Source organism: Microtus pennsylvanicus, chromosome 4 (assembly GCF_037038515.1).
Source record: "Microtus pennsylvanicus isolate mMicPen1 chromosome 4, mMicPen1.hap1, whole genome shotgun sequence".
NCBI lineage: Eukaryota > Metazoa > Chordata > Mammalia > Rodentia > Cricetidae > Microtus > Microtus pennsylvanicus.
In genome coordinates, this window is record NC_134582.1 from 64,078,323 (window position 1) to 64,097,804 (window position 19,482).

Below are 19,482 nucleotides of genomic sequence, written 5' to 3' on the forward strand. Positions count from 1 at the left end.
GTGTTAATGATATCGTAAGAGTAAAACACAATTCCCGCCAATGCTCCTGCCCTCTGACCCAGGTGTTCCTTGTATTCTTGCTCACTTCCTTGTACACCTATCTAGTTTCATGACCCTTCAGCCATGTCACTTAACTTTCTAGGATTCAGTATGTGAAACTGCTTATAAAACACATAAAAATATAAATGATATGTATAAATATAAATTCACGCGCATAAAACTTCTTAGATATATGTGGATATTATAATACAGCAGGAGCCAGACTAAAGGATCCTATGATCTGGGAGAGATAACATTTCAGGATCAATGAGAAGAGGTTTGAGTTTAGGCAGAACAGTGTATACAGTTTTGTCTACTCTACTGTATGCAGAAAGGCCCATGGCCATGAGCAGTTCTTAGAGACTGAAGTCCTCATCCATTTAAACCTCCTGCACAGTAATACTGTGAACTAGTGTAGAAAGAGCAGCCCCAATCCTTTCTCGTGTGTATGGTTGGCTGATAAATAAAACCCATTTTTCTCCTCCAGAGTACGTGTTCCCAAGACAAAGCCTATGGTCTTGTATCAGTTGCCTGAAATTATTAGCAATGATTACACTGGGATTTGAACTTTCAGAACTCCCCTCCAAACATGCCCATGTCCTGGTTCTCCATCAGAGGCTGGGGTCCATAATCTCATCAGCACTGAGTGCTGGACGGCTAGAGCAGGAAAGGCATTAGATCTATGCCCAGCTCCTATAGGATCGCACCAGCAGCTCAGAGCAATCCTAGGAGGGATGTAAGAAATGAACCTGTTCTACAACCTGTCCATTCAGCTACTGTGACAGTGAACATTTTCCCATATGATACAATGGTAGGGACAAGAGAGTTGAAAATACCACAACTGAGGCTCCGCTGAGAAACTGTTGCTCAACTGACTTTTCTCTCGTTTTAGGAATTCCTCCTATGAGTGGCACGGGAACACTACAAATCTATTTACTTGATATCAATGACAACGCCCCTCAGGTGTTGCCTCAAGAGGCCGAGACCTGTGAAACTCCAGAGCCCAATTCAATTAACATCACAGCACTTGATTATGACATCGATCCAAATGCGGGGCCATTTGCTTTTGATCTTCCTTTATCTCCAGTGACTATTAAAAGAAACTGGACCATCACCCGGCTTAATGGTAAGAACAGGTTAATTATTTGAACGAATGTGTAGTTGAATATTTTGGGACTCTGGGTATGGGAAATTAATTTTACATACTTCATAATCTTCTCATTAAATATATTTTAAATGCTATTTAAGAGTTTAAAAGAGATATTAAAAGCCGTTGAAACCCCCACCAACTTTTCACCATACAGCATAGTTTTGATTTCTTCAGTGGGTTACAGTTAGATGGGAAATACAGTCTGGAAAGTAGTGGGTTTTTTTTCCTTAAATCTTTTTAGGTATTGACTGTCAAACTTGTTTTCTTTTTCTCTCTTCTATGTAGGTGATTTTGCTCAACTCAATTTAAAGATAAAATTTTTGGAAGCTGGTATCTATGAAGTTCCCATCATCATCACAGATTCGGGGAATCCTCCCAAGTCCAATATTTCCATCCTGCGCGTCAAAGTTTGCCAGTGTGACTCCAACGGAGACTGCACAGATGTGGACAGGATCGTGGGTGCAGGGCTTGGCACGGGCGCCATCATCGCGATTCTGCTTTGTATCATCATCCTGCTGAGTGAGTACTGTGTCCTGGAAACTGTGATCCCTTCTACTTCTAGGGCGCTCAGCAAGGGACCGCCTCAGATTAGCTGAGCGAGTCTGTTGGGCCTCTGAGCACCATGCTGTCAATCATATGCAGGCAGTCAGGGTCGGCTTAGCATACACACAACAATGAGCATCAGTTAGAGTGCTGACGTGTTTTCAGCAAGCTCCAGGGTTGTGTTCCCATGCCATCTCCCCCACTTTCTGGTGCTGATTGCTTGAGGCCACAGGAAGCCCTTTCCACAGAGAAATGTTAAACAGTCGTGCGTTTGAGCACTTCTCTTGACTCGAGTATGAATTTATGGCACATAGCTGATGATTTAGGAAAATAGGTGTATTGCTTTCCTTCGTTTCCCTGCATATAAAGTGGAGTCAGCAACCCGCTCCAGTCATGCGAGGATCGAGGTGTGTGTTTCTGAAGGGCTGAGCAGAGCTGTGAGATTGCCCTTCGCGTACAGTGCATTCCATAGTAGAAATGATTACACGGCTCAAATTGTCTGTCTTTAGCATAAGGGCAGATTAAGGAATTTCTCCTTTTTAAGATACTTTGCAATCTTTGGTTCAGTGGAATGCAAGAAATTAACCACTGGAAAGTACTTTAGAAACCACTTCTAAGCATTCAGGTTAAAAGAATAAATTGCCTGGGCCCAGTGTTTTATGTGGAGTAGCAGCAGGACTCGGTTTATTGTGTGATCACACTATGCACCGATCACTTCCTTGAAAATGCTGGCCATTTCTTTTATGTTTTCTCCATTTACAAGGGTTCTGGTAATTTAGAATTCTGTCCCTTTATTCTAAGCAATTACTATAGAAGCCTGAGCATTTTTTACTTCCTGTGTGGAGACTGCTTCGGCTATAATTTGAAACCTGCGTGCTAATACTAATAATCCGCTTGCTAGATCTGGCCCTGAACAATGGCAAATGAGATCATGTATCTGGCTTTAAAAGGAGGATATTTACTTTTATGGCCAATAATAAAAAACGTGCTCAAATAGGAGTCATTAAATCTTTTTGTTTCAGGATGTAAACTGATATCCTGAGATTTAGACAGAATTTATTCCTAGATGTGTGTTCGGGGATGCATTTCCCTTTCAACCAAAATGTGCCATACATGCCAAGCTTATCGAGACAGACTTGGGGATGATGGATTCAGCCATGACAAAGTGACACTAGCATTTTGAAGGAAAATGAATTGGCACTGATTTTAACATCAACTTGGGAGAATTTATGGTTTCAGACCTGGCATTGAGTGTGAAGGATGAAAGCCTAATATTATTTCAGTGCTCAAACTAATCCCCATGCCTTCATAGCTACAGCAAGGTAGGAAAGAAAATGCAGAATAGCATGACAGAGAAACGGCCGCCTCTGCGAGTCAGAAAACAACCCAGAATCCAATTACACATCCAACTCTCATTTCCTACCCTAGTCATCCAAGCAAACACCTTTCCCTGAGAATTTGAGAGTATAGTGATGACTGACCAGTGTCTCAATTACCTCGCTGCTGTCTTGTGTCTTTGGGGTTTACGAAGCATTCTTATTAGGATATTGATCTGCTAAGAAGCCAAGATAAAGACAGAAACCAGTCCTTCTGGAGATCATGCCTCACACGACAGGCTCGTGACACATTGCAGACTCGAGCCCAGGTCTTCACTCTGCTCTGGCAGAGGACTACTCTGAGTGGCCCGGGGGAAGGACCACGAGCAGTCCCAGAGTGAACTGTGGACCATGGTCCTTACGTCGTTAATGTGGAAGGCTGACGTTCTGTACGTCTGGCTTTCAGAATGACAGAGTGTGCATTTTACTTTCCTCCTGTCCAGTCCTTGTTCTCATGTTTGTGGTATGGATGAAACGCCGGGATAAAGAGCGCCAGGCCAAGCAGCTTCTGATTGACCCAGAAGATGATGTAAGAGATAATATTTTGAAGTATGATGAAGAAGGTGGAGGAGAAGAAGACCAGGTGAGCAATGTTTTAAGTCCTCAGGGTGTTTGTATTAAGAAAATCATTTTCAATCATTTGATGTATTCTAACCCTAAAGTCACACATTTCTCAGCTGTTTACAGAATACCAGTATATTATACGAATATCATTGATTTAGGAAGCATGCAGCTTGAAACCAATTTCACTTAAATTTGTATTGATCTTTTGTCTTACTGGATATTTAAAACATAAGCAAAAGTAATTTCTATGTTGGACTGTAGATGTACAGGGTTGGTATAAAAAGCATTGTTTGCTTATTTTGTAAATACTTAACCAGGCAAATTCAATATTCCAGGCATTCCTTAATTCCTGGTGACATAAAAGGGGGCAGAACCAGCAAATTTTCACCTCTGAGCCACATTTATATATCTACAGTGTCTGTCTTGGTGCCTGGCTTATGGCTTATACTAGTTGCTTCATAGATGAGAAAATGCTCTTCTGGTTATTAAACAGTATTCACTTCTGTATGCCATGCACATACAGGGCTTCACACAGAGCCGCACACAGGGCTGTACACAGCTGCACACAGCTGTACACAGAGCTACCACACCAACAGTGCAAATGAGCAAGTAGGACATGAAAAACATGGGCCCTGCTTTTCTTAGAACCAACCCTCTGGACATTGTAAGAGCAATTTAGGAGTTTCATACTACATGCTAGGCATTAGGCCACACACATTAAATCTCTCTCTCAAATCTGTAACTTGCAATTCTCCTGAGAACATCTCTACTTTGGATGACTGAAAAATTAACTCCAGTTGGATTCTAGATAGTTTTGTAAGAGGTGGGTCACAGGAGCAGGATTTGAATTTAGGTCTCTCTTGTGTCACAGCCTACACCATACACATATTTCATCTTGAAATGGTTATGATCAGGAATACTACAAAGTACTTCCCAAGAACGACAGCAGGTATTTCATCAATAAATTTGATAGTATAGTTGCGCCGTTTCTACTTTCTGAAACAAATGTCAGAAATAGTTGTCTGAAAAGAACCTGGCGCTCTTGGGGTTCATATCATCGATAAATTATTTTCTGCCTTGAGCGTGTTTGGGGTGTGTGTTCATCTATGTAAGCGCAGCTTTGCTCTCAGGACCAGAGTTGGATCTGTCACTTCCTAGCTCCTTTTAAGAGTCGGTGCATGCCTTTTCTTTGGCGTTCACACCACATTCATACCTGGTCTCCATCTTTGACTTTCCTCTTCCACATTTGCAAAGCCGTGTCAGTTCCGCTGCGCCAGTAACTGCAGGTTCTCTTTGCGATTTGCCAAGTCTGAACTCTCCGACTTGTTTAAAATGTCTGGAAAACTTGACTCAAGTGTGCAATGCTGTTTTGAATACTGACTAATTAAAGAGGCTCTGTAAATAGACCCCAGGGTTTCTCACTTATATAAATCTATTTAGCTTTTAAAACTTCACATGTGACTTAGTTCTTAATTAACCTACCTTTGCTGCACTTACTGATGACATCCTCTCATAAATCCACTTTCATTATTAGATTTCTCATGTCAAGGCTTATCATTCTTCTCCCCCATCCTGTGTGTGTGTGTGTGTGATGCATGCAAGTGTGCAAAAGTGCATACCCTTATACATGCAAAAGAAAGAGACCAGAGGAGGATGTGAAAGTGAGTGTCTAACTCCGCAGTTATCTTCCATTCTGCTTTGAGACAGGGTCTCACATTGAGGCAGAAGCCCAGTTTCAGATAGGCTGCCAAGTCGGTGAGCTTCCAGGACTAACTTGTCTCTGACCCCTGATGCTGAAGGTATATGCTGGCTTTTTTATGATGGGTGCTGGAGATTTGAACACAGCTTCTTATACATACATGGCAAGTGCTGTTATCAACTGAGCCATCACTCCAGCCCGTTTATCACTTTGGAAGTGTAAAGCTAAAACCACCTCAGCAAAGCTTCAGTAGAAAAACAGTAGCCGTAACTTAAAGTAGTTTCATCAAATCGGAGGTTTCAAGGCAGTATTCTCGCATTGGGGCCCGCGTTGCTACCTTTGTCTTGCAGGAGCTTCCTAACAGGCATCTTGTCCTTGAATACTTCTACGCACACTTTGACAAGTTTTAAATCCAAACTGCTCCCTTACTCGCAGTTCAAAAGTACAGTGCACCTTGTTTAATGAACACCCGTGTATCCTAAAGTATGGGCCCATGGAAGGAGGTGGAGCAAAGTCCCTCAGCTTACAGATCCTCTCCTGGCCACTACTCTGGTCTTCAAAGGTCAGGTGATTTGTCCTTTCAATGGCTGTTTCTTTTTAGCATCCTCTTGCTTGGGAAGTGGGAAGATAAAAAGCAGCTATGGGTGGTCTTTCATAAGACAGGTGTGCCTGTTCCTGCCTATGGGGAGCTAGGCTTCCCTTTGTTCTCAGCAAAGGCTTTTCTGAAGCTGTGACCTGTTCCCTTCTCTGACTTATTCTTGACATGAGAAGGTGAATACTAGCCTTAAAAGTGTGAGTAGCCTGTCAAAAAAGGAGGCTCCCTACAGATTTAAGAGTGCACCTACCCCCCGTATTGATGCTTCCAGCATTTTAGAAACCCCCTTTCAGACTCTACCAAGGCAGATGATGGTCACAAAAAAGCAGATTTTCTTTAAATTTCAGTCATGATAGATTTGCAATATTTATTTTTACTTTAATGTAAACAAATAACATACATTAGATACTTTCTGTGTGTGTTATCTGCTGCTCATTGGTAGACCTGTAAGCTCCACCCATGTAGTGTAAAAGGGGTTCATTTTGCCATTGATGAATTCTGTTTAGTTGTAAGAAACATCTGCATGCACTTATCCTTCTGCTGTACTTGAAAATTTAAATGTTTCCAGTTTTATTTATTTACTTAGGCACAGGGTCTCACTACGTAGCACTGGCTGGCCTGGAATTCTCTATGTAGGTCAGGCTAGTGTCACCAGTTCTGAGTGCCGTCATTAAAGGTATGCCCTTTCAAACGTGTCCTCAGGTGAGTATTATGAGTAAACCTCCAGTAACTGTTCCTATGCATGTGCTAGGTGTTTGCTGGCTGTGAGCATCGCCCATTCCTCTTCTGGAAGTGACTTTACAGTTTATAGCTCCCATCTCCGCAGTACGGATGCTGGTTGCCCAGCATACTCAATCTCCTTAGCACTCTGACTTCTCCGATCTTAAACTTTAGTCCTCCTGGTGCAGTGGGTCTCATTATGGTTTAGTTGGGATATCCTTGCTGGCTTACTGACCAGTTGTATCTTCTTTCATGAAGCGTTAATTCAACTTGCCTTTTTTTCTTTCTATAGCACTGCCTTTTCCTTATTGATCTGATGGAACCATACGTGACAGACATAGCTTTTTTTCAGATAAGTTCCTTGCAGATCTCATCCCATTCTGTAATCTGCTCGTTAGATTCTCCTACTGATGTCTTATGATGGGCAGAATTTTAGTTTTAATGGAAGCCAATCTGTCATTGCTCTTGTTGTGCTAAAGTATGGCGTTCTATTTAGGATCTTTATATCTGTCACTATAACGAGCCCTACACCCACAAATACAACATCGTATGGCTTTATAGATGGGCTCTCATTTTACCTGTCATAATTGTGAAGGGTACTTATGATTTTGTCAGTCACGCTTACAATCTATCTGTGCTAGATTGTCTATTGGGTATAAGATGTGGAGAAGGGCCTTCTTCTGTTTCCATCCTCTATTAACATGAATGAAAATCATGGTTCATAGCAGATGCTTACGTATGTGTAGTTCCGCGGTTTGGTGCCCCACTATTTTGCACGATTTATTCTGTTTGTCTTTGTTCCTTTACCATGTTGCTTAAATTACTGTTGCTTTCTAATGTCTTGCTATCTGGTAAAATAAATCCCACAACTATTGTCTTCCAAAACATTTTTTACATGTATTCATCAGAAGTAAAGGAGTCTTGCACATGCCATAGCCTACATGTTATGTGGAGGTGTTCGGACAACATGCAGGAGCCGCTTCTCCCCACCATTTAGGGCTCTAGGATCAAATTCAGGTCATGAGGTTTACCCACTGAGCCATCCTGCTAAACCTCATTCAAAATATTTTTGAAGGATTCTTTTACTCTTTGACTCTGTCTCTAAGGAAACCAGAAATACTTAATGACCTTCCTATCACAGTGTGTTTAATGCAAATACTTTTCCAACCAGATGCTCATATTTCAAATATGAAAGCTGTGTTCAGTTCATAAGAATTCTGGCTTTGTTGAAATAAAGCATTTTCTCTGGTCTGTAACTCTCCCACGGTCCTTGTTGGGAATTCTGTTCTTTAGAGTGTAGAATGGGCCGTGGAGTGGGGATCAGGACTTTTAGTTACTGGAAGATAGATCTTGACCCAAGACATGCCTTGGAAATAGAGCCAGGGCCTTTATACATCTGAGACAAGAGTTAGTTGCTTTTGTTTGTTAATTTTTTTATACCTCGGTAATTGGCATTTTAAGGAGCATGTATACTGCTAGAAGTGTAAATGGGATCTGTACCTCCAGAAGTGAATACAACTTGTCACAAAGGCTACTTTTGTTATTGTTTATAAACACATGGTGGTGGGGGAGCAGTCCCATGAGGGGCAGCAGCGAGTCCCCTTGGTGAGTGGGAGATCATGGCCAGTGAGAGACAGACAGAGTTTGGATATAGAGTTTATTTAGTGGGTTATGGGGGAGGGAGGGAAAAGGGAAGAGGGAGGGAGAGAAGGACAGTAGTTACCTCTTCAGAAGAGGGTACAGAAGAGATAGAGGCTGGAGAGGAGGGGGTGGTGAGAGCTGCTTGTCTTGAAGTAAGGGGGGTTTGGGAGTGGGTGGAACTTGTACAGGGTACAAGGTACCCAGGTGACAGGGAAGGTCAACAAAATAACAGCTTTAACTGTGTTATCTTAGCAACATGACAATATTTTTTTTACTTGTCCACTTCTAGAGGTCTTGAGAGGTCCTTTCAGGTAAGGGTGGCAGCCAAGAGACACAGGCTGACTTCTAGAGGGTAGGTTTGTCTTAAATTCAGCCTGTGGCTGAATTGCCCAGAATTTAGCTCTGCTTTTCAAAACAATGCAGCCTTCCTCCTGGCAGCTGGCTGATTAGGAAGAAATCAAAGCAAAGTAGCCTTTCCCAAGGGCATGTCTTATCTACTGAGATTACCATCTCTATCTGTTGAGGTTCTCTGCCAGGACTGCTGATTTCTTTAACAAATAAGAGAGGCCTAAAAGAAGAAATGGGGGACAGGAAACTCTTTGCCTTTTTCCTTATCTGAGAAATAGGAAGGGGGTTGTAGGTACTCTGTCCCACTGTGGACTGTCATGTCATGGTCAAGGCCAGAGTGGGACACATTTGAAACTGCATTTGCAAGAAGCCTTCCCTGTGTTTTGGCAGGCCTGTTATCTCTTTCTGCCTGGGATTATTGACTGGTGGACAGACCCTTTTAGTACAGTGTCTGGTCTCTTTTCCTAGGATGAGACTCCTTTATCTGGCTCACTGCTATCACCAGCCGGGTTTTGCTGGTTATCAAGGCTTGTTTAATTACGCTCATTAGTAAATGTCCTTCGTTGCCCTTTTGGTCAGCAAAGCTCCTTGCAGATCCTGGTATCACTTTCTGTGATCTCTGTGTGTAGTTCTTCTGTGTCAGCATCTCTAATAAAATCGGGAAGAATGTACAATACAGGGCATTTCTCACGCCCCCTGGGTCCTTCCCCTTTGAACCCTGGGGTAGTAACACACTACTCTTTAAGGCTTAAACTCTTTTTATGGTAATTCCTCCATTAAAACCAATGTTTACTGAGTGTGGTTTATGTTGGCAGCATCTTTGATGTCCTCTTCAAAGCTCCCTTACCCAAGTCACTGTTATCAGGTAGCAGCTTTATTCTTTACCTAAGGAAAAGCTGCCACATGGGTATCAATATAGTGTTTAAGCTGCTGTTATGATGAGTGTTAGAAATGAACCTGGGTGGTTTGTGACTATGTTCTCATTAGTTCCTCAGAACATAAGGCAGAGTAGACATTCAGTCTTGGAAAGTAGCAAAGTGGGATTAAATGTCCATTTGAGTACAGGGAGAGGAAACGTTTCATCCCTTGTACCATCCTCTACACAGCTTCTGTTCATCCAGGCTACTGACGCATTGCCTTACATCCTGTGGCGGAATTTTTCTGAGGGCTGCCCTATCCTTGCTTTGGGCTTCAGAAGCCTTCGGAGTCCTCTTCTCTCAGTTTTCATCGGGAAGGGTTGTCATCTCACTCGGGACCACAATTGCTGCAGGCGTTCTCAGTCTGTGAGAAAAGGCGATGCTGTTGATGATGAAGAACACTAATGACCGCTGGTCACCAGAACCCACCAGACCCCAAGGGGTCGCCCCAATGAGCATGGCAGAGTTAGCTAGCTCAGGTCACAGCAGGATGTGGCTCTGGTAAGAAGTACCAGATGTACCCCCTTCCTCCCTATTGTTAATCTCATTGCTCAAGAATGACACCACTACCACAATTTAAAGCCAAATTTGAAGCAAGCTTTGTTTAAATAGTGGCCAGGAAGATGGACTCTGACCAGGAATACCTCTGGGTTTTTAGAAAATGGCCATGAGTCACGTTTTGCAATGACTTAGAAAGGCAAACTCACATTTCACCATATTTGCCGTCTTGTCCAATCAGAAGCAAGCATATATACATCCAGGTGAATTTCCTGCTTGTATACCTCCTGCCCACATGTGATCAAGTGCATCCTGTATAGTTGGACCAAACCTACTTGTTTAGGGGAATGAAAACATGTAACTTGTTATCTCCCATAACCCAAATACCCTCAGCATTTTAGAAAATATCTGTTTTAGGGTAAGGAATTACAGGTTAGAGGCATTTTGTTTCATGAATCTCTTAGGCACAGTAATTAAGATTTAATTTATATTTATTTATTTATTTGGTTTTTGAGACAAGGTTTCTCTGTAGCTTTGGAGTCTGTTTTGGAACTAGCTCTTGTAGCCTAGGCAGTCCTCGAACTCACAAAGATCCGCCTGCCTCTGCCTCCTGAGTGCTGGGATTAAATGCGCCACCACTGCCTGGCAGTAATTAAGATTTAAAATATAACTTTGGCCCTCACACTGTCCCCTCCTAATTCTATGCCCTACAGAGTTTTGTTTGTTTGTTTGTTTTTTCTTAAATAACCTAATGAATTGGTCAGTCTATCAGAGACCATATCTTTGAGAAAAAAATTCATCCCTTCCCAAGAACCCTTTGAGTGTCCATAGCTCCTCAGTTAATCCCTTCCAATTCCTTCTAGTTCCATACTCACGTTGACTGGGTTGATCTTGACCAAAGCTGCTGTGAGTCCATGCTGTGAGACATGTCCAGAAGATACTGTTTGCTCCTGTTCTTCCCTACCTTTGGCTTGTAACAGTCTTTCTACCTCCTCTACAATGGTTGCTAGGTGTGTGTGTGTGTGTGTGTGTGTGTGTGTGTGTGTGTGTGTGTGTGTGTTGTGTTGTGATATAGACATCCTGTTTGTGGCTAAACACAGTGAGTTTTTTCTCAGAAAGCATCTAATTCCAACCAACTCTGATGGCTTGAGGAACACCACTGAAAGGTGGTTTCTCTACCAAGTAAGGCATCAATTTATGCCATGCACTCATGGCCACGTTTTACTGAGCTTGAGGATCCAAAACCATGGAGGAGGAAGTCACATGAAATTCTTGTTTCTTGATCTTTTATGAAAATTAGACAATCAAGAAATGTCCACACTCTAACAGGACCAACCCCTGGAAGCCAGATGTTTTTCTCTAAGCAAGATGAGCGTGCTCTAGTAAGTTTTCTGTTTTCTCATTTGTACTGTAATAGCTTTATTGGTGTATATCATTAGCCTGTACTATGTGGATGGTTATTTCTGCAGACCCTGATTACATTACATTATATATTAATTACTGGGCTTTGGATTAAAAAAAACAGATTTCTATGAGAAGGCTGTATTATGTTCCAAATGCATAGGATAGCTTTCTCTACTGCCGATATTAGAAGAAAGCAAGCCCACCAATATATTCCCACAGCTTTATTACTGAAAATGTTTGCTTCTGTCATAGACACGATGACTTTACTGACTAGTGAAGCCTTGATAACATGTGTTCTTGTTTCCTTAACAGTAACTGAGCATGGCTGTGAGTGTGTAAGGATTAGGGAAGAGTGTCTCACTCCTCATGGACCCCATATGCTCATAGGACTGTCATTTTTTCATGAGCCAGCCAGCATTAGCCTAACCACACATTTGCCGTCAATGATGGCATCCATATTGAAGGATGATTTGTATGCATTAAAGTTTAGGCTTACAAGTGGTGACTCTTCACTTATTTTCACAAATCCCTGGGAGGATTCTTTCTCCACATACCTGGGAAATGAGTTTAGAGAAAGCTGTGGGCTTTCACCAAAGCAGGTTAGGTACTTGTATGTGGAAAACCTTTGACGTATCATCTGTGGTTCATTTTGACACCACCCATGACAGTTTGCACGATCTGGCCTATCAGACATGGTGTGGGGATAGGCATCCCTGGACATAGAGGAGACGAAGCAGATACTGCTGCTCATGCAAATGAGATGAGCATCATACACGAAGTGCACCATGAAGCTGGAGGCCAGCTTTCCTTTTGAGAGAAAGCATTGGTCCTCTTCGTCAGACCCAGTCTTATTAAGAATCGTGTGTAATTTCAGGATACATGCAGGGAGTCGTGACGAACTTCCTTTAGTAACTCATGTCTCAAGATCCAGAAGTAATTATTCAATCCGCTGAGTTAGTACTGAGTAGATTCCCACCGTCCACAACAGCAGAAATTCATTCAGCAGACTTCATGGCCATGATCTTGGATCTGACTTTTAGGAAGGAGCATGTTAATTGTTAATCCTGTTATGATTCTTAACTAGATGACATCTAGAATTACTATGGAAACATATTTAAAGATTTCTGCCATATCCATTAAGTTGTTTCTAGATTGCGTTGAGGAGGGACGGTCCGCCATCTCATGGGATAGGGGTCTCAAACTGAATGAAAAGAAGAAAGTGCCAACTTTCTTTGCTCTCTGCTCCCTGACTGTGGACGCAGTGTGGCCAACTGTTGCATTCACCTGCCCATAAGGGCACATTCAGCTTTGAGCTGAAATAAACTTTTCCTTATGTTGCTTTCGCTAGCTGTTTTGTCCCAATAACAAGAGAACCGATGACTCCAAGAGCTTCATTTCTCCTCTCCTCACCCCGCCATGTTGCACTTTGAACTACAGGATAACTGACAGCAGTTTTTTTGCAGCTGGCCTTCTGCTTCTTGGTGTGCCATGTGACCAACCTGTCTAACTTTACCCCTCAGCAAGCATCTCAAGGCTCTTGGAAATCCAGGCTGATTTGTGTGTCTGTGCGCTGTGCCCTGCCAGCCTTCAGGTCTTCCTCTACGCAGAGCTTCTGCCCCCAGTCCTAACAGTGAACCTGGCTCTGTAAGAGCAGAGACTTCTCATAGTTATTGTTTATTCCCATCATCTTGACATTTGGCCCCTGGCGGCACTCACAGAATGTAGTTTTCCTCCTTACTCAGTGGCCAGCCTAGTGTGAAATTGTACCAGGAAGACATGTTGAACACCCTAGTAATTTTTCTTTCATCACATGAGATCCCGATACCTGCTTGTATAAATTGCTGTTGCTACTTGCCTGTTTCGTGTCTGTCCCTGGGCATTGCTTGCCTGCCTATGAAGTAGGCAGTGCAGCTGCGTCCGGTTTTAGACCCGGGCCTGTGACACTTGCTCTTAATCACTGTTCTGGAGATCCAGTCCACTAATGTTCGTGTGAGCGTGCCTGTGTATGATCGGCAAGACTCTTGACTTAGCTGTGACATACTTGGTAGCCACTGTTAGTTTTTAGAGAAAGCCAAGGAAAGATCCAATCAAATGTTTAAGTATGACTTGCAAAATTGAGTACATACACAAAGTTAAAAACCAGCAACTCAATCTCATCAACCAAATTATTAAAAACATGAGGTCTGAATAAACAATTTGGATAAGAACTAAAATCTGGAATCCAGGCATGTTGCCTAGACAGAAAAATGGGGCACAGATACAAAAAAAACCCCTTGGAACCCATCTAGGCCCTCTAGCAGCTGTGCCAGGGTTCTCTGTGGGCAACCAGGCCTGACCATCTAGCTGAACTAGTGTGTTATTTAGCCATGGTGTATTTGGTCCCTTGAAGTCATTATCTTACAAAATCTTTCTGTATCCTAAGCAAACTACCAGATGGCAGGATCTGGACATGACTGTGAGGACCACTTTCTGCATCTTTATGGTTGGCTAAGCTCCCTCCTAACAAGGCTCCAAGTCATCCATCCGTGGATACCCACCTGCAAGTGCTAGCACATGTTAGTTATTTTAAAAGCAGAACTGAATTCACAGGAGGAGAGTTTCATCAGAACATTGTTAGTCCCTTTTGCCCTGCTGTTCACAACATGCCCATGGCCAGTTCCACATTCCTGGGCTAGGGACAGGACTGGACAGTGCGCATCCATATACTTCTGTTCATTTAATATCTTTAATATATATATATGTACTTTGCATGCTTCTTCCCTTTTTGTTCCTGTCATTTCATGTTAATGAACAGGGTCTTGTGTAATCAGTTTAATATATCTTTTCTGGCTAATCATAAGTATATTATTTTAGACTTGGGGAAAGGAAATGTATCAGTATTTTAGTAATAGAAAATAATAATTTGAATGTCAGATAAATGTCAGTATTTGTCTGAAAAGAAAGGAGGAGAGGAAGGGGAGAGCAGAAGAGGAGGACAAAGGACTAATACCATATGTTGCTAAAATTTCTAGATCAGAGTGTGGCCAGCATGCAGCTCCACCCACTGCTGGTTCTGATTCATAAAGACTTTTTGGAGCACAGCCAAGAGCTAAGTTCCTCTGTTTCTATCATATACCCACTACAACAGCAGCAGAGCAGAGGTGTTAGAGGAGAGTGTGTGCCCAGCCATCCTGAAATGCTTACTGTCTGGCCTTTTATGGATATTTCAATGACTAATAAAACTTACTGTAGACTTGTGGTTAACCTCTCAATCTCTCTCTCTCCCCTCTCTCCTTTCTTTCCTCCCTTCTTCCCTCCCTTCCTCCCTCCCTCTCTCCCCCTACAAAGTTTGAATTCTTAGTATTAAGTTCCTTCCAGGAATTAAATGCTTGTCATCTACTCTAGTAACATATTTAAGCTGTAACAGAGCCAGCATCTAAACAAAAGCACTGATAATAGGGTTGATATGTTGAAATGACTTTATGTGTAAATTCATCTTGAAATATAGTCTTTCTTAAGATATTCCAAGATCGTACATGGAAAGGAGGGAATGATTTCAAGTCTGTCTCCCCACATGGCCATCCAATACTGCTCTTTCTTTAACTGTTTTTATGTTTCTCCAAGGCTGAGGCTAGGTTACTTTGACCTTTATCTTAGTGATGGCATTTTTTATTTTATTTTGTAAGAAGTTGTAGGTTGGGGTGAAGAGATAGAGGAGAAGACAGTTTTAATGACAACACTTACTCCTCTAGAGAGATAAGACGTAGAGGGTAAGAAGTGATTTATTCCTGTAAGTCTGTGACCAAATTAAAGAAGAATGGGAAATTACATGCATTTGTAGAAAATTCATTTTTCAAATTTAAGAAATATCTTTATAAAGAGCATTAAACTAGATGATAGATGAGAGCCAAGTAGCAGGCCTATCATGCTAACACTTGAGAGGTGGAGGGTAAGGGTTATGAGTTCAAAGCCAGTGTCAAATAGAAATTAAATTAGTTTAAGACCAGTGAAGGTCTACCTGAAACCCAGTCTCATGCATATACACATGCATGCGTACATATACACGCACACACACACACGATCTATGAAGTCAATATCCACACTTGTGATTCAAGAGAAAGTGTGTTCTGAGTTCAGTTGACATAAGTTGTACATTTGCTTCACTCCTCTCTCCCCCAAAATATGCCAGATTTCCCTATTAGAGACAGTTTGTGACAAAATTTCACCAAAGCCATTTCTGCCACAAAACCATGATTGGTGCTTTAAAGAAAGAAGCATCATCTCATTAAAAATTCTGGAAACAGCCGGGCGATGGTGGCGCATGCCTTTAATCCCAGCACTCGGGAGGCAGAGGCAGGCAGATCTCTGTGAGTTCGAGACCAGCCTGGTCTACAGAGCTAGTTCCAGGACAGGCTCCAAAGCCACAGAGAAACTTTGTCTCGAAAAACCAAAAAAAAAAAAAAAATTCTGGAAACACACAATACCTCACAAGCTGCCAGGATAGTGTGTGCAACAAGATAAGGAAGAGGGAGTAGTGAATGGATTCCCTTAAAGTGGGGCCTTAGTTGCTCCCCGTGAGAAATGCCGGGCTGGCTCCAGCGAGATGGGAGTGAACAGGAGAGACTGCCTTCTCAGTTTGCTGAGTTATTTATCTCTCTCTAGTAGGTTTGCAGCTCAACTCAGCAAAAGGCTTTCGCAAAGCTTTGGTGTGGGGAGACCTAAGAAGCAATGGGCTCTCTTCAGTAGATGGTATCCATCCTAACTGCTTTGCTAGGAAAGATCAGCTCTTATATCCTCTACATAAGGACTGCACAGGAGTCAGATACTGCATGGTGATCCGTTAACACCTTCGGACTGTTTCAATTCTTTTAATACTGGGTACTGCGAGGGGTAGAAGGATCAAGGTTTATTTACTCTCCCTTTCCTTTCCACATTGGTCTGAAGATTTCTTCAGCCATGCTATGGTCAACTTCTCTTCAGTTTGGGAATTTCAGTTTTTTACCTTGACGTTTGCTTTATTTTTCATAGTCTCTTGATGCTGAAGCAAACTGTTTACTTTGTCTGTCATTTGAAGGTACCTTGTCTGTCTGTCCTACCCTCCTAAAGCCGGTTTGTCTGGCCATCCTGAACCTACTTTGTCCTACCATCTTGAAACTACTTTGCTCTAATTAAAAACAAAACAAAGCAAAACAAACAAGCAAAAACATATTTTCTTTGGTAAGAGGCCTGGCCTAGAATAGGGCGAAATTCTTCACTGAGCAAGTGGCCTGATCTTGGAAAATTTCCAACTTCTCTATATGCATACACTTGTGGGAACTAAGAGTTTTATCTCTGTGTTAGGGATGGGATATGTGCATGAACATTTTTCTATGTAAGTATATTTTTAAGTGTGTGTGGAGGTCAGATATTAGCATCCCGTGTCTTACTAGATCTCTTTTCATGAGTTTTGAGATGAGGATGCTCAGTAAATCAAGAATTCACTAATTCCACTAGACTCATTGGCCACTAAGTCTCAGGCATCCTCCTGTCTCCACCTCTCAGCACTGGGATTCCAGGCAGCATTTCTCTGCCCAACATTTTATGCAGTTCTGGGGAGGGAAACTCTGTCCGTCTGCTTGCTTGGCAACACTGTACTTACCGGGTGTTCCCCTGCCTCAGAGCTTTATTCTTGCCATCGGTCAGAGAGGACTGTGACCTTCGTCCAACAAGAGCCTGCTGAGCTTCAGTAATCAATGGGATCCGAGCAAAAGCACCACTCAAAAGTTTCTGTTCGCTTATATGAGATGCCATATGGGAACAACCTAGTATGATTTCTCACAGATCACGGGATGAAGGGTGACTTCCTTCTTTCATCTTCTTAGAGCTAAAAACAGCATTTGGCAGTCAGTAGGTGCTCCTGCGTCTCTGTGGAATATGCCAGATGAATGTTTCCATCACCTCCTCAAGGAGGCTAAATTCTATACATTCTTTTGGAATTTCCTTCCCTAAAATATTTGTCTGAAAGTCTGAAATTTTATGTATTCTGTTGTTGTGTTTTGTTTTGTTTTATTTTATTAGCACAACCAAATTCCTCAAGGTATATTTGTGCTGGTATCATTTGAATCAACTGTAAATCGTTACAAGTCAGTGGAATTTTAACAACAAAAGCCAGAACCATAGCCTCGACTGTTAACCTCCCACTAGCTCTCCCAAAATTAAATCCCCCTTAAAGCGTTCTAAATCTTAAGAAAGAAAGGATGTTTAGTTCTTTAATGCAAGTATTAATATTTCACAAATAGTACAAAAGCCCCTACTCCATGCCTACTTTTAATGATTCTTGTCAATTAACATGCATCCCAAAGATGAGTTGAAATACAGTTTTGTTTGACTTCTATTTGAAAATCAAATTTCTTTGAGAAGTTCACATGGTAAGACCTGACAGCCATAAGGCAAGTGTCAGAGCAATTCAGCCTCCAGAGTTCCGGGATCTAGATAAAATCGCTTGCTCTTTACAGTCCGCATGGCTTAAACCACGGACCCCAAAGACCTGCAGAGAATTCGGGGTCTCTCTAATTCTCACTTTAATTCTTATCCTACATGTGATTTTTGTGTTTAAAGAAAGCATGATGAGACTGTAAAGATATATAATTTAGGGAATTCATATAGAGTGAGCTTTTATCGAAATGTCTAAAATTGAACCCTCAGGGCAGGACTTTTGCCATACGACACAGAACAACATCAAGAGCAAAGCCTGTCCCTTGATCTCCCCCCGCAGACCCTGCCACGTGCTTCCTGCCACCAGATACTGATAGTTTGCTTTCTCCGTAGAGCAGAGGAAGCCAACACAAAGACACTCTTAAGTCTCCCTTTAGCCCAGCCTCTAGCTTGCTGTAAATCAATGGCTTTCTGATTCTCTTTGATCCCATTATAACTGAGCAACTTACCAGGTTTCTATCATCATGGGGAGATAAATCACCCTGGCACTGTTCTCAGGGATGGGCCTGGGGTCCTGTCTCTCCTTCACTGATGTGAATTACTGCCAAAAATGGTAATGTGATCCAAAGCGCATCTCTTGAATCACCTGTTCTTTTGATAGCTGGCATGAACATCATCGCTGCAATTATATTCAACACTCGCTTCCAGCCAACACTTGGTTTAGACCTGGACAAAACTGCGTGTGTGTGTTTGTGTGTGTGTGTCTGTGTGTGTGTTATGGGAGCATATGTGTGTGCCTGTGCACATGCTGAGATAAGCAGATGACCTTGCAAGTCCTGCTCTTATCCCTTTGAGACAGTTTTGTTTTTCACTGAATGTGAAGCTCAACAGGAAACCAACCAGTCCCAGCAATCCTCCTGTCTCTGCCTGCACCTACACCAGCCCTTAGGTGACAGCTTCGTACAGTCATTTGTTTGGGTGCTGGTTATCTGAACTCGGGTCCTCATGCTTGCACAGTAAATGTTCTCACCCACTGAGCCATCTCCTCAACTCGGCTCTCTGATTTTTGCAGAAGCAGGCCAGAGCTTCAAAAACCTCTGCAGACTAATAACGTGCTGTATGTGTATGTAGCTGTGCTTTGGTGGGTGATGATGGCCAGGATACAGTGCTGCTAAGGGAGTAGCTGCTGTCACCTGCAATGTGTCACCCTGTAAGGATGGGAACTTTCCCCTCCTGTATAGCGCTTTCAGTGTTCTTGTCAGAAGTGTGTCTAAATGTTGGCAGGACATCGAATGTTTTTTAAATGGTGCTAGCCAGTTGAAATGTGCTTGTATTCGCGACCTGAAGATACAGTGGACATTGTCGGGATGTCAGGATAACGGGTTCTGTCCAGTGGGAGAATATCAGGCTTATTAAACCGTCAGGCTTACTTAGTTTGGTATAGAAAAGAAACCCTTCAAGCTTCATCAGTGTTCCCTTGCCCGTGAAGAGACATCACGAGCACAGCAACTTTAGAAAAGAAAACATTTCATTGGGAGCTTGCTTACAGTTTTAGAGGTTTAGTCCATGGTGAGGAGCATGGCATGGTTCATTGT

The 19,482-nt window shown here is 42.4% G+C and overlaps 1 protein-coding gene across 1 annotated transcript in view; it reads left to right on the forward strand.

Annotated features, from left to right (window-relative positions):
• Positions 1-19,482, forward strand: part of Cdh2 (cadherin 2) — a 229,742-nt gene that overhangs the window by 193,574 nt on the left and 16,686 nt on the right. Inside the window, exons 12-14 of the mRNA XM_075969253.1 lie at positions 932-1,165; positions 1,475-1,708; positions 3,552-3,691. Of these exons, the coding sequence (XP_075825368.1) occupies positions 932-1,165; positions 1,475-1,708; positions 3,552-3,691 (608 nt within the window). The remainder of the gene's footprint in view (positions 1-931; positions 1,166-1,474; positions 1,709-3,551; positions 3,692-19,482) is intronic.